This window comes from Stomoxys calcitrans, chromosome 5 (assembly GCF_963082655.1).
Source record: "Stomoxys calcitrans chromosome 5, idStoCalc2.1, whole genome shotgun sequence".
NCBI lineage: Eukaryota > Metazoa > Arthropoda > Insecta > Diptera > Muscidae > Stomoxys > Stomoxys calcitrans.
In genome coordinates, this window is record NC_081556.1 from 48,519,597 (window position 1) to 48,535,518 (window position 15,922).

At 41.4% G+C, this 15,922-nt stretch overlaps 1 protein-coding gene across 2 annotated transcripts in view; it reads right to left on the reverse strand.

Moving 5' to 3' along the window:
• Positions 1-12,906: 12,906 nt before the first annotated feature.
• The window catches only part of LOC106093200 (transient-receptor-potential-like protein), a 102,013-nt gene continuing 98,997 nt past the window's right edge, over positions 12,907-15,922 (reverse strand). For both annotated transcript variants that reach the window (XM_059369108.1, XM_059369107.1), the window contains exon 14: positions 12,907-13,773. In XM_059369108.1, coding sequence (XP_059225091.1) covers positions 13,131-13,773 — 643 coding nt within the window. In that variant the 3' untranslated portion in view covers positions 12,907-13,130. The remainder of the gene's footprint in view (positions 13,774-15,922) is intronic.

The window sequence follows — 15,922 nt, forward strand, 5'->3', positions numbered from 1 at the left end:
CTACATACGAGCGGATATTTGTGTTGGGCAACATGATTTCTTTTAAATATTTAATGACACTCTAACGCCTTTTTATTGGCTTCACTGAGAAAATCTCACAAAGGTCCAGAAGTAGATTTTCTATTTTCTTTTCTTTTTTTTCTCATTTTGTCTTTATTACACAGGGCCAATTTAAATCCTTAATGATTTCCTTATGCAGTAGGCAGAAAACAAAATTTTATTTGTGTATATTTTTTCCTTCTTTCTTTTTTTTTTTGTTTTTTGTCTCAGCATGTCCTTTTGGGATATGAATGGGCGAGAAAAAAAATTTTATATGACTTTGGGGTAGAGTTTTTAACAGCGAATTGTTTAATGCTCAAAAACGATTTGTAGCCAACAAATTGGCCAGCAGACAAAATCTAACAAAACAAAATTTGTATGGCTGTGCCGCACCCACACACACACACACACACACATATGGACAAATGCAAAGGGACTTTGAAGGGATTTTTTAGAAGGCTTTTCCTTTTCTGATGATTTTTGATGTTGATTGTTTACACACTTACTGACATGGTATTTGGGGGGGATTATGATGATCGTTATATTGGCAGTAGGAGCGTCCTAAAAGAAAAATATGTACATTGACATAAACGAGTTACTTAACAAGTAAGAGCGTGCTAAGTTCAGCTGGGTCGAATCTTATATACCCTCCACCATGGATCGCATTTGTCGAGTTTTATATCAAACCATGGACCGATTAGAACCATACATAGTGCAGTTGTTGGATATGATACCGAAAAATCAGGTGCACAATTTCAATCAATTCGGAAGAGAATTGCGCCCTCTATAGGCTCAAGAAGTCAAGATCCCAGATCGGTTTATATGGCAGATATATCAGGTTATGTACCGATTAGCGCCATACTTAACACAGTTATAGAAAATGATACCGAAAGACCACGTGGGAAATTTCAGTTAAATCGCACTAGAATTGCGCCCTCTAGAAGCGCAAGAAGTCAAGACCCAAGATCGGTTTATATGGCAGCTATATCAAAACATGGACCCGTTTGGCCCATTTACAATCTCAACCAAACTACACTAATGAAAAGTATTTGCGCAAAATTTCAAGCGGCTTTACTACTGCGGAAGTCAGCGAGCTTTCGACAGACAGACGGATGGACGGACAGACGGACGGACGGACAGACGGACGGACGGACAGACGGACGGACATGGCTAGATCGACTTAAAATGACATGACGATAAAAAATATTTATACTTTATGGCGTCTCAGGCGTATATTTCGAGGTGTTACAAACAGAATGACGAAATTAGTATACCCCTATCCTATGGCGTAGGGTATAAAAATACAACAATATTTAGATGGTGAAGTGTGATTCAACAAATTTGTCATAATTGCAAACAAGAATTAATTTGTATATCCTCCACCGAATGATATGGGTATATTCAACTCTAAGGCGATCTCGATTGTCATTATGTCCATCTGTCCATGTTAAGCAGTCTTCATTCTTTCAAAACTAAGACATTGAAACTTTGAACAGATAATTTTTATACCCACTACCTAAAGACGGGGGTATATTCATTTTGTAATTCCGTTTGCAACACATCGAAATATCCATTCCCGACCCTATCAACGTAAAAATCTAAGACGATCTAGACATGTCCGTCCGTGTGTCTGTTGAAATCACGCTACAGTCTTCAAAAACAGAGATATTGAGCTGAAATTTTGCACAGATTCTTTCTTTGTCCATAAGCAGGCTAATTTCGAAGATGGGCTACATCGGACTATATATTCATATAGCCCCCATATAGACCGATCCGCCGATTTAGGGTCTTAGGCCAATAAAAACCACATTTATTATCCGATTACGCTGAAATTGAAGACAGTGAGTTGTGTTAGGCCCTTCGACATCTTACATCAATTTGGCTCAAATCGGTTCAGATTTGGATATAGCTGCCATATAGACCGATCTCTCGATTTCAGGTTTTGGGCCCATAAAAGCCACATTTATTATCCGATTTTGCTGAAATTTGGGACAGTGAGTTGTCCTAAGCCGTTCGACATTTTTCAATTTGACCCTGATCGGTTCAGATTTGTATATAGCTGCCATATAGACTGTACTCTCGATTTAAGGTTTTTGGCCCATGAAAGGCGCATTTATTGTCCGATATTGCCGAAATTTGGGACAGTGAGTTATGTTAAGCCCCTTGACGTACTTCTGCAATATGGTATAGATCGGTCCAGATTTGGATATAGCTGCCATATAGACCGATCGGCCGATTTAGGGTCTTATACCCATAAAAGCCACATTTATTATCCGATTTTGCTGAAATTTGGGGCAGTGAGTTGTGTTAGACCCTTCGACGTCATTCATCAATTTGGTGCAGATTGGTTCAGATTTGGATACAGCTGCCCTATAGACCGATCTTTCGAACAAAGGTTTTCTAATCAAAGCCACAATTATTATCATATTTTGCTGAAATTTAAGACAGTGAGTTGCACAACAGACACAACTGCGACAGACAAGCACGACAGACTTACTTAACTTCACTATTCTAAACCACCTTAATATTCTGTAACCACCTTAATATTCTCTTATAACCATATCTCCCGTCCCTATATTTTCATACTCCCATATATTCGTAATCATTACCCAGTTTTTTGTTGTTGTTACTCCCATCGTTTGCCAAAAAACAAAAAAAATATATTTAAAGCTGTTTCCCTAATAAACAACCGAAATACCCATTCCAACAACTAATACAACAAAACAAACTCAATTTCAAAGGACATGCCATGGAATTGCGGAGACTAGAATTGTTTCGCAATAAACAACATTTTTTGTGATGTGTTTTGTATTTCCTTTATACGATTTTCACTTATCATGATTGAAGGAGGATAGATGCATGGATGGAAACAGGATACCCCCCTGCTATATTGCCCTTTCCAGGACATTTGGCTGTATTTTTGAATATCTAGCACGGGCATGACTTGAATCCTTGGATAAATAAAAATGTGTTGGTTTCCAATTTCTCTCTTTTCGCTCGCTTCTCGTTTTTTTTTTTTTGTTAAATCAAAAGATGTGAACCTTTCATATCAGATGAGATAATTTAAAGCTGTTACATTAGCAGAAGATGTAACGAGTGTGTTTAAAGGATATGTTCATTATGACTCAAGGATTAGGAGAAAATTGCTGTGGACATCAATTGTGTAAAGAATTTTTTATCACTTTTTGATTTAAAGCAAATCTTTCAGAGATATTTACAAGATAATAAAAAAGGACTTAAGGGTGATGCTCTGATTAAATTGGAGATATTGTTTTGGTTGAGGTTGCAGGAATTGGCAAAGGATAGAATCGTTTGAATGAAAACGCGAACAGAGAATAGATAGAAAGATTTGAATGTTGGTTGAATGCAAAATCATACCAAAATAGGAACTCAATAAAAAAACAAGTTCATTAAATATTTTTTTCAAATAGAAAACGAGAAAATAGGCCGATATACATATATGACAGCTATATCTAATCTGAGTCGATTTCTGTAAAATTCATCTATAATGTCAAGAGTCAAGAGAAAATCCTTCCTGCAATATTTCAAGAGAATCGATTAATAAATGACCATTTGATTGAAATATTACTGCAAATCGGACGAACATATATATGGGAGCTATGTCTAAATCTGAACCGATATCGGGATAACTTTATAGACATTGAGGAAGACGTCGAGGAAAGCGTTGTGCAAAATTATGGCAAGATTGGTCAAACAATGCGCTTACAGTGGCTCTAGGAGTAAAAATTAGGCGATATATACATATGAGAGCTATATATAAATCTGAACCGATTTCCATGAAATTCACCAGTAATGTCGAGAGTCAAGAGAAAATCCTTCCCAACAAATTTCAAAAGAATCGGTTAACAATTGACCATTTTATTGCATTATTACTGCAAATCGGACGAACATATATATGGGAGCTATATCCAAATCTGAACCGATCTATGAAATTCACCTGTAATGTCGGAAGTCATAAAAAAAAATCATTCCTGCCAAATTTCGAGAAAATTGGTTAAAAAATGACCATTTTATCGCAGTATTACTGCAATCTGACGAGCATATATATGGGAGCTATATCCAAATCTGAACCGATTTTTTCCAATTTCAATAGGCTTCGTCTCTAGGCCGAAAAATATGCCTGTACCAAATTTGAAGGCGATCGGATGAAAATTTCGACCTTTAGTTTGTACACAAATTAACATGGACAGACAGAGAGACAGACGGATAGACTGAGGGACAGACAGACGGACAGACAGACAGACAGACAGACGGACAGACAGACGGACAGACAGCAAACAGACGGACAGACAGCAAACAGACGGACAGACAGACGGACAGACAGACGGACAGACAGACGCACAGACAGACGGACAGACAGACAGATGGACAGACTTACAGACACACGAACAGACACACGAACAGACAGACGGACAGACAGACGGACAGACAGACGGACAGACGGACAGACAGACGGACAGACAGACGAACAGACAGACGGACAGACAGACGGACAGACAGACGGACAGACAGACGGACAGGCAGACGGACAGACAGACGGACAGACAGACGGACAGACAGACGGACAGACAGACGGACAGACAGATGGACAGACAGATGGACAGACAGACAGATGGAGAGACAGTGGGACAGACAGACGGACAGTCAGACGGACAGTCAGACGGACAGACAGACAGAGAGACAGACGGACGGACAGACAGACAGACGGATAGACAGACAGACAGACAGACGGACAGACAGATTGACAGACAGACGGACATAGCTCAATCGAATCAGAAAGTGATTCTGAGTCGATCGGTATACTTATCAATGGGTCTATCTCTGTTCCTTTTGGGTGTTACAAACTAAGTCACTAAGCTATAATACCTAGTACCACAGTAGTGGTGTAGGGTAGAAACACCAGTCATAGGAAAACACCACCTCCAAAATCTCAGGAAAATCGAGTAATAATTGCGCCCTCCAGAGGATGAAAAAATCAAACTCGGTTTATTTGGCAGCTATATCAGGTTTTATTCCGATTTAGACCAGACTTGTTACAGTTGTTAGAAGTTTTACCAAAACGACAGATGGAAAATTTTAATCGTATTGGATAAAAATTGCGCCCTCTAGAAGCCCTAGAATTCTTCGGGAGATCGGTTTATATGGTGGCTATATCAGTATATGGACTGATTTAGACCATAACTGACACAGCTGTTGGAAACCAACATAAAACACTTCATGCAAAACTGCCAAATTGGATAAGAATTGCGCCTTCTAGACTCTCAAGAAGTCCAGATCCAAGATCGGTTTATATGGCAGCTATAGCAGGTTATCAACCGATTTCAACCATACGAAACACGTCATGCAAAATGTCAGCCAAATCCGATAGGAATTACGCCCTCTAGAGGCGCAAGAAGTCTAATGGTGGCTATGTCATAACCTGATACCTGACTTATTTAGACTTTACTTAGCACAGTTATTGAGAGCCATACTAAAACACTACATGCAAAAGTTCAGCCAAAGCGGATAAGAATTGTGGACATGGCTAGATCGACTTCAAATGTCATGACGATCAAGAATATATATACTTTAAATGGGGTCTTAGATGCATACTTCGAGGTGTTACAAACGGTATGATAAAATTAGTATACTCCCCATCCTATGGTGGAGGTTATACACATTTTTAATTTCTATGTTAGCTCTTCTAATGCCTTGGACTTTGAAATTTTAGCTTGTTGGTGGCCTATCTAACTCCCTTCCCTCACCTGCTGTAAGTCGGCTCCGACCGACTTTTGCCTCTCCTTACTGGTTTTTTGAATGCGATTGATATTTAGAGACACAGTTGGTAGTATCCGCATCAAAATTTTTAACAAATTTGACTATATTTCGTTGTTTTCTCTTGAAAACCCTTACCTATAGAATCAAAAGAGGAGAAGAGGATACCGCAGAACCAATCCCTGATGATGGTATAGAATGTTTACCTCCTAGTCAGTATGAGGTCCAAGTAGCAGTGACCCGACTAAAGAACAACAAGGCTGCAGGAGCCGACGTGTTACCCGCTGAACTGTTAAAGACAGGAAGCGACACGGTGATAAGGCGTATGCATCAGCTTATCTGCGCAATCTGGCTAGAATTGCCCGATAATTGGAACCTCAGCATACTATGTCCTGTACACAAGCAAGGAGACAGGACGGAATGTGCCAACTACAGAATGTGCCATCGCATGCAAGATACTCTCGAGCGTACTGTGTGAAAAATTAAAACCTAAAGTCAATGAGATAGTTGGGCCCTATCAATACGTCTTTAGACCTGGTAAATCCACCCTAGACCAGATATTCACACTGCGCCAATTCCTGGAAAAGACCCGAGAAGGACAAATCAACACCTACCATCTTTTTGTTGACAACAAAGCCTTCTTCGATACTCCTTTACTTTCAAAGGTATTTCAAGCCATGTCTGAGTTTGGTATTCCTGCAAAATTAAAAAGACTCCGCAGGATGACACTTGCTGATAAGCGTTCCTCAGTAAGAATGGGAAGGAGTCTCTCCGAACCATTTAACACCAAACGAGGTTTCAGACAAGGAGACAGCCTATCGAGTGATCTCTTTAATATCCTGCCGGAGAAGATTATACGGGATGCAGATGTGAATAGATATGGCACACTAATCACAAGAGATCACATGCCGACGACATCGAAAGACAGTCAGTGAAAATGGGTCTGCCAGTAAATGGAGATAAGACGAAATGGATGGTTTCAACTCCCAAAAAGCCTTGCACAACCGAGCAAATAAAGAAAATGGCGAAATTTGGGAACCACAACTTTGAGACAGTCAGTAACTTTATCTACCTAGGCACCGCCGTAACCGAAACGAATGACACCAGTTTTGAGATAAAGCGAAAAATAATACTGGCAAACAGATGCTACTTTGGACTAAGTAAGCATTTTAGAAACAAGGCCACCTCTCGAAAGACGAAGATTATACTATACAAGACACTGATACTACCTGTGCTGTTATATGGTTCTGAAGCATGGGTACTTGTGAAAGCAGATGAGGCAGTGCTTGGAGTATTTGAGAGAAAGATTCTTCGTAAAATATATGGACCAGTTTGCGTTAATGGAGAATATAAGCGAGTCATATAAGCTGTATGGCGACGATAGCGTAGTTGCACGCATCAAAATACAACGACTGGGTTGGCTAGGTCATATCATTGTCAGAATGGATGAAGAAGCTCTAGCAAAGGAGTCTTTTGAAGGCAAACACTGTGGTACACGCAAACCGGGAAGACCAAAAGCCCGAGGGAAAGATCAAGTTGTGCGAGACATCTCGACACTTGGTGTCAGATATTTTAGAATGAGCGCGGAAGATCGAGGCGCTTGGAACGCTATTCTACGTTCTGCTAGTGGAACAAATATTCTGCCATAGCCAATTAAAGTGAAGTAAGTATAGAGTCAGAAGTAAAATTTTTCATAGAGATACAATTTTGTAAATTTTTCTTTGCAACAGAAATTTCAATAATGCAAATGCAAATTTTGCCCATGAACATTCCACTAATGAGCAGGGGCAAACTTCTCACATATCAATGAGTGCAGTCCGATTCAAGTTTAAGCTCAATGATAAGGGCCTCCCTTTTATAGCCGAATCCGAGCGGCGTGCCGCAGTGCGACACTTCTTTGGAGAGAAGTTTTATATGGCATAGTACCTTACAAATGATGCCAGCACTAGGAGGGGAAAACCACCACTGAAAATTTTTTCTGATTGTCTCGCCAGGATTCGAACCCAGGCGTTCATCGTCAAAGGCGGACATGCTAACCTCTGCGCTACGGTGGCCTCCAACAATACCTTTTGTAAAACACCAGGTAGTGCAGGTGCAGACTCAACAAAGCCTAATGAACAGGGACTCGACGAAAGAACCATCACCGATTCGGAAGAGTAGGATAGGAAAATATTCTAATATTGGAACATTAGGTAGTGCAGTGACAGGAACCTCAATGCAGCCTTAAGAGCTGGGAGCTGACAATAAGACCATCACCCACTCCCAAGACTGTCTCGCCATAATACGGTCCTAAAGGCTGAGATTCGGGCGACCACGGAATTCGTGAGGTGGTGTGGTGCTAAGGCGAGAACGTCGAGTTTGAACATCTTTACGATCAGTAAACTGGCCTTAAGAGCAATAGCAACCAGGACTGTAAAGTCACGAACGGTCTTGGAGTGTAAGAAGGAGTTTAACGCGTTCTCTGAGAATAACACGATCCGCATTGTTTGGGTACCAAGCCATAATGAAGTGAAGGGGAATGAAAAATCAGACGACTTGGCAGTGATAGGCAGAGGACTGCCTCCAACAAACTTGGTTAACCCGAATCCTATCGGGACGACGCAGTCCGAGTTAAAACCGTGGGCGTGGGTGACCTACATAACTGACCTTTTACGAATGCTGACTGAGAAGGGATTTGAAATCTGCTTTTTCCCGAAAAAGACGAAGGTGAGCAAATTTGACGCACCACGTTTGCTCAATATAACGATTTCGATATCTGACAAGGTCAAATACTTAGAAGTGATCTAAGACAGAAAATTGATTTAGAAGTGTCGCATTCAGGAGCGTACTGAGAAGGCTCACAGATGGTGGGCACTATGTAGACGGACCGTAGGTTCGAAATGGAGCCTGAGCCCACGGATAGTCCTGGCTCTACGGGATACTCTAGTAATCATAGAATATTTCAAGAACGGAACTCTTCGTTTAAAAATACAACATTGTTTGAGGCAATTGAGAACTGAGTGGAACAGGTAACACGACACCAACGAGATGAGTGAATGCAAGTAAACAGCCCTTCAGGAAAAAGAACAAGTAAAAAGGCGTTAAGTTCGGCCGGGCCGAACTTTGGATACCCACCACCTCGGGTATATATGTAAAACACCTTTCATCAAAATTCAGTGAAAATTTCATACCTTATACTCATATACCTCAAACCGATCTGAACTATATACGACACGGATGTCGAACATAAGTCACTGTGTCCAATTTCAGTGAAATCGGATTATAAATGCGCCTTTTATGGGGCCAAGGCTTTAAATCGAGATATCGGTCTACATGGCAGCTATAACCAAATCTGGACCGATTTGGGCCAACTTGCATAAACATGTCGAAGAGCCTAACACAAAGCACTGTCCCAAATTTCGGCGAAATCGGACAATAAATGCCTCTATTATGGGCCCTAAACCTTAAATCCAGAGATCGGTCTATATGGCAGCTATATTCAAATCTGGACCGATCTGGGCAAAATTAAAGAAGGACGTCGAAGAGCCTAACCAAACTCCCTGTCTCAAATTTCAGCGACATCGGACAATAAATGCGTCTTTTATGGCCCCAAAACCTAAAACCTAGATATCGGTCTATATGGCAGCTTTATCCAAATCTGGACCGATCTGTACGATATTGCAGAAGTATGTCAAGGGGTTTAACTTAACTTACTGTTCCAAATTTCGGCGACATCGGACAATGAATGAGCATTTTATGGGCCCAAAACTATAAATCAAGAAATCTGTCTATATGGCAGCTATATCCAAATCTGAACCGATCTGGACCCCATTGAAGAAATATGTCAAACGGCCTAACACAACTCACTGTCCAAAATTTCAGCAAAATCGGATAATGAATGTGGCTTTTATGGGCCTTAGACACTAAATCGGAGGATCGGTCTATATGTCAGCTATATCCAAATCTGAACCGATCTGAGCAAAATTGATGAAGGATGTCGAAGGGCCTAACACAACTCACTGCCCCAAATTTCAACAAAATCGGATAATAAATGTGGCTTTTAAAATCGGCGGATCGGTCTAAATGGGGGCTATATCAAGATATAGTCCGATATAGCCCATCTTCGAACTTAACCTGCTTATGGACAAAAAAAGAACCTGGGTATAAAAATTGATTCAGATTTCAGTGAGTGCACGTTATACAATCCATGACTGCTTTCGTAGTACGAAATTGATTCGGCAAAAGCATGTGTAAACTGTAACGTTCCATTTTCGCGGGCTCTGCTAATTCCGAGAGTGGTTATCTCCTTGCCCCCAGCCGGGTTCAGTCATGTGGCGGTTCTTTCTCTCTAGAAGCAGGCACGGAATCGTTGCCATATGAGTGAAATAAGGTAGGGAATAGATGAGAAATGGAAGATATTTTATTATTTTGTAGCCGTTCAGTGAAGTGGACGCGCTTTTATTTCGCTCCTCAAAAAAAAATATATATATATCTGTATCTCGGAATAGGTAATACCTATTACGAAAACAAATTTTAAAGCCTTTTGGAGTAGGCTAGAAATGGACTCCAAAGACCCAACATCTGCGGCGGTGGCGTCAGACCGTAGCGTGATGTCCTCCCCTCCTATAGGTCTGGATGCCTTAGCACCTGTAGTCAAGAGTAATGCTTCAAGCGCACAACTAGTCGTCGTACTAATTAATGAGGAAGAGACGGATAAACCAGAGGGATGCACAGTTCGTCCCCAGCCTTTGAGTAAAGGTGGTCTGACTCGGATTCAGACAACGACTGTGTCAATGAAACAGTCATCGCAGCCGAATCGAGGGATGGGGACATCAGGATGACGGCAGAAGCGAGCAATGGCTTTGCTAAGCTCATAAACAGACCGATAAAGCTATCCGGTGCACGACGAAGGAGACAGAGGAGTATGTACCGGCAGCGTAATCGGGCGCAAGGGCAGGATGCTGGAAGGGATAGAACTGACATTCCAAGCACTTCTACGGAAGCTGGAAAAAGAATCAGATCTCCCGAAGAGCATAAGTATGTACCTGCAGCGTAATCGAGCGAAAGTGTAGGATGCTTGAAGGGATAGAACTCACATTCCAAGCATTTCTAAAAAAGCTGGAAGAAGAAGAAAATACTGAAGAGGAAGAAGAGCTCCCCGCTTTCAAGTACTCTGGGAAAACCAAGCCAGCCATCCCGCAATGGAGACTCCAGACAGTGTCCTGCGGAGGTAGACAAAGTTGGAACAGGAACGAAGGAAGCGTGCACGGCCCCTGAATCTTCATGGAGGACTGTGACTTCTTAAAGGAGGCCACAGCCATCACGGAAGAAGAAGATGGTCGCTTAGAATGGTAAGGAGCCGGTATGGTAAGGAATGGTATTGATACCATCAAACAGCTCGTCAGGGGTATTCACGCCCCCAGGGAGGGCGCAAAGCTCGGCTTGGTGTGAAAGATGGATATTCACCAGCTCACAAAGGCTACGGTCTTCATGAAAGGATGGGGCAGTAACTTTGCGACGAAACACATGTTGGGATTCTTGGGCAAGCAAGACCAAGGTTTGGTCGCAGAGAATTGGGTGGTCTTCCAAAGGCAGGAGAAGGAGGAAGGAACTCTCTTTGTGGTGGGCATTGATCAAGACCCCGTGACAAGTTTGGCTAAGACTAAAGGCATGGGTCACTACGGCGTTCAGCGTCATAGGCGGGCATGCATTTCCCATCACGAAATACGCCATGCAAAATTTGAGCCAAATCGGATAAGAATTGCGCCCTCTAGTGGCTCAAGAAGTTAAGACCCCAGATCGGTTTATATAACAGCTATATCAGATTATGGACCGATTTGAACCATATTTGGCACAGTTGATGGAAGTTATAACAAAACACGTCATGCGAAATTTCAGCCAAATCGGATAAGAATTGCGCCCTCTAGTGGCTCAAGAAGTCAAAATCCAAGATCGGTTTATATGGCAGCTATATCAATATCATCAACTGGTCAACGATATCTAATACAGTATTTGCATTTGAAAGGCCTCAATCCAACCAATATAAAAACCGGGACTATTTGCCTTCGTTTACAACAATATTGGGTGGCTGAATTTAACAAGGCCGTATCAGGTGCCATGACGAATATTGCAGTGGTCCACGCCTCACGTGAGATATTCGACCGCTTCGTATAAAGCGAGTGGTTTCAGTGTTGTTGGAAGCGATATTTTACCGAATCGACTATTTGTGTGGCGACACTGAATTTATTCCAATCGGTTTTCTCCAAATAATCAATAAAGAGAATAAAGCTGATGATGCCAATGAAATGACCGGTTTAAGTTTGAGCTCAATGATAAGGGACTTCCTTTTTATAGCCGAATCCGAACGGCCTGAACCTGTGCGCCACCTCTTTGGAAAGACGTTTTTACATGGGAGCCATACCATATGGTGCAGTACCCCAAAAATGTCGCCAGTATTAGGAAAGGAAAACTACCGCTGAAAATTTTCTTCCGATGTTCTCGCCAGGATTCAAGCACAGACTTTCAGCGTCTTAGGTGGATATGCTAACCTCTGCGCTATGGTGCCAGAGGCCACGAATAATTGTGGTTGAACCATTCGTGCAGAAATAGGGACTATCAATTTGTTCGATCGTAAACATGTCCCTCTGGAGAGTAACCCGTAGCCAAAAAACTGTATAAACTGCAGTCTTTGAACAGTCAGATTCGTCTTCTGGGTTGCCGCGCTCATTCCTACTCCTCAGTGTCATGAAGTTTACTGTTGCATCTACATTGCCTCGCAGACAGATAGATCGGATAATCGGATAGTCTATGACTATAGTCTATGCATAGTCTATGACGACAAAGATGACGATTGAGTACTTTGAAACAGAACCATGCTATTGAGACCCAATGACTATACTGTTAAGTTCTCAAGCTAGGGCACAAGCATGCCAGATAACGTCTCTGGGGAAAAAGATACAAAACACCGATGCTTAAACGGTGTATCCTGACCAATGAATAATCCATCAGTTGAATACAGGGCCTAGAATTGGCTGCCATGGGATTGAAAAATTTAAAGTGTTTCAAGAAATTTTACTCCAAATTGAACACATTTGAGAATAAACTGGGATATAATTCAAGTTATCAATATATTTATTTATTGAAGATTTTTTTATAGTTCTAAAAAATCCCAAATATTATCACAAAAAGTTTGTTATAGATTAATTTTCCAAAAACAAGAGAAAAACATTTTTGTTATTTAAGGCACATTCCATCACTCAGAAGACCACAGGGGGAGAATAACAAGTTGTACTAAGTATTGTAATATCAAAGTGTTGCACTGGTTTAATTGCTGGGCTTTAGTGATTCTCCGCTCCGCTGTACTGTGAGACATCATCCATCATGGCGGAGTCATAGTCATCCAAATCGACAAAATTGAAATCCACATTACCCTGATATTGTTGTTGTTGTTGCCTTCGACCGGCTCGATTTACTTCCACTGAAAAGGGTTGACGTGTCGATGTGGGCTTTGCACTGCCCGGAGCAGGTGGAGCTGCTTTCTTCGCTGGCATATTTGATGAATGTAATCTGCCAGCTGAGAGAGGAAGTTCATCCGCCTTTTTATTTTTACCAGTAGTTTGACTAATAGTCGATTTGTTATTTGAGCCTGAGGCCTTTTTTGTAATCTGTATTTCGGGCAATGTCTGGGAGCGAGTGGTGACCGCCTTTGTGGTTTTCGAGGTGGTCGACTTGGTCTTATTTTGGGCATCTTGCTCTATGTGTTTGTTAAAGGTACTCGGTGGAGGTTTCTGGTGTTGTAAGAATTTGCGCCGTACCTCTTCAAGTTGTCCAGTACGCGCTGAATTCTCACCTTGGCTGGTAGCCAACTCCTCACTGATTTGGTTGAGTAACTCCAACAATGTTTGAGCCTTTTCATCTTCAAACTCAACTTCAATGGGTGAATCGCGGCCATGCACTTTGGAGGGGACATGGAGAATTAACCTGGAATTAAAGAAAGAAATGAAACATGAAGAATTGTGGAAAATTGTAGAATTTCAACCATATCATTGAATAGGTTGATAGACAGAAAGATGAATAGTTAAGCAAAATCATAAACCATTGACTGTTGCACCGTTGTCCAATAGCGACTAACATCCATAATTTCAGTTTGATTAAAAATTTTGAATATAATCGGCTTTTGGCAGAATTTTAAAATGTGTTCTCGAGCTTAAACTATGGGATTTTTCCCAATTGTTTTACATCTCGGACCATTGTTACATGGGTGCAAGTTGTTGGGCATTTTAAAGTGATCTGGATGATTAAACGGAAGGGACTAGAAGGCATCTTCCTTCTTCAGTTACTGTGATAACACAATGAACGAAAATGTCTTAGTGAGACTCATGGCGGACTGCCACTTAAACCTAACCTACACGGGCAGATGAGTCTAGAGTGTTGTATAAAGGAATAGAGAGTGCAGGCTTAGGGTTGTGATTCAGGTTTGCCATGCCCGACTTCCGAAATCAAAAAATAGTTGGAGCGAATGCAAAATTGCTCATGAACATTCAATAAAGAAGCAGGGTGCAAACTTCTCATATATCAATGAATGGTGTCAGATTCAAGTCTAAGCTCAATGATAAAGGGCCCCTGCTTTATAACCAAGTCCGAACGTTGTGACGCAGGGCGAAACCTCTCTGTGAAGTAGGTTTTACATGGCTGCGTTACTAAATGGTACAGTACCTCACAAATGTCGCCAGCATTAGGGCGGCTGAAAATTTTTCTCAAGTTCTAGCTTAGATTCGAACCCCCGTGTTCTGCGTCATAGGCGGACATGCTAACTTCTGCGCTACGGTGGTCTCCAAATGATAAACTAAATAATAAGTTAAGAGAAGTAATAGCACAAGTAGCAGCACGGCACAGCTGATCTCTGGCGAAAGGAGGAGTGCCCCGAGAGGCGGTGTATGTTATTATACCCTCCACCATAGATTGGGGGTATACTAATTTCGTCATTCTGTTTGTAACATCTCAAAATATGCGTCTAAGACCCCTTAAAGTATATATATTCTTGATCGCCGTGACATCTTAAGTCGAACTAGCCATGTCCGTCCGTCTATCTGTCCGTCCGCCCGTCCTTATGTCTGTCGAAAGCACGCTAACTTTTGAAGGCGTAGTGCTAACCGCTTGAAATTTTTCACAAATACTTCTTATTAGTGTAGGTCGTTTGGGATTGTAAATGGGCCAAATCGGTCCATGTTTTGATATAGCTGCCATACAATCCGATCTTGGGTCTTGACTTCTTGACAATCTATAGAGCGCAATTCTCATCCGATTTGACTGAAATTTCGTAGATAGTGTTTTGATATTACTTCCAACAACTGTGTTAAGTATGGTCGAAATCGGTCTACAAACTGATATAGCTGCCATATAAACCGATGTTGGGTATTGACTTCTTGAGCCTCTATAGGGCGCAATTCTCGTCCGACTTGACTGAAATTTCGCACATAGTGTTTTGATATTACTTCCAACAACTGTGTTAAGTATGGTTGGAGTCAGTCTACAAACTGATATAGCTGCCATATAAACCGATCTTGGTTATTGACTTCTTGAGCCTCTAGAGGGCCCAATTCTCGTCCGATTTAACTGAAATTTTGCACAAAGTGTTTTGATATTACTTCCAACAACTATGCAAAGCATGGTTCTAATCAGACCAAAACCTAATATAGCTGCCATATAAACCGATCTTGGGTCTTGACTTATTGAGCCTCTAGAGGGCGCAATTCTCATCCGATTTGATTGAAATTTCGCACATAGTGTTTTGATGTTTTGATATCACTTCCAACTACTATGCGAAGTATGGTCCTAATCGGTCCATAACCTAATATAGCTGCCATATAAACCGATTTTGGGTCTTGAGCCTCTAGAGAGCGCAATTCTCATTCGATTTGGCACAAATTTTGTACAACGGCTCCTCCCATGGCCTTCAATATACGTGTGCAATATGGTCAGAATCGATCTATAACTTGATAGAGCTCCCATATAAACCGGTCGCCCGATTTCGCTTCTTGGGCCCCGAATTCGACTATAACTTGATATAGGTACTCCTACGTCCTTATTCATTATACTTTGTTTGCCTAAAAACAGATATTGCGCAAAG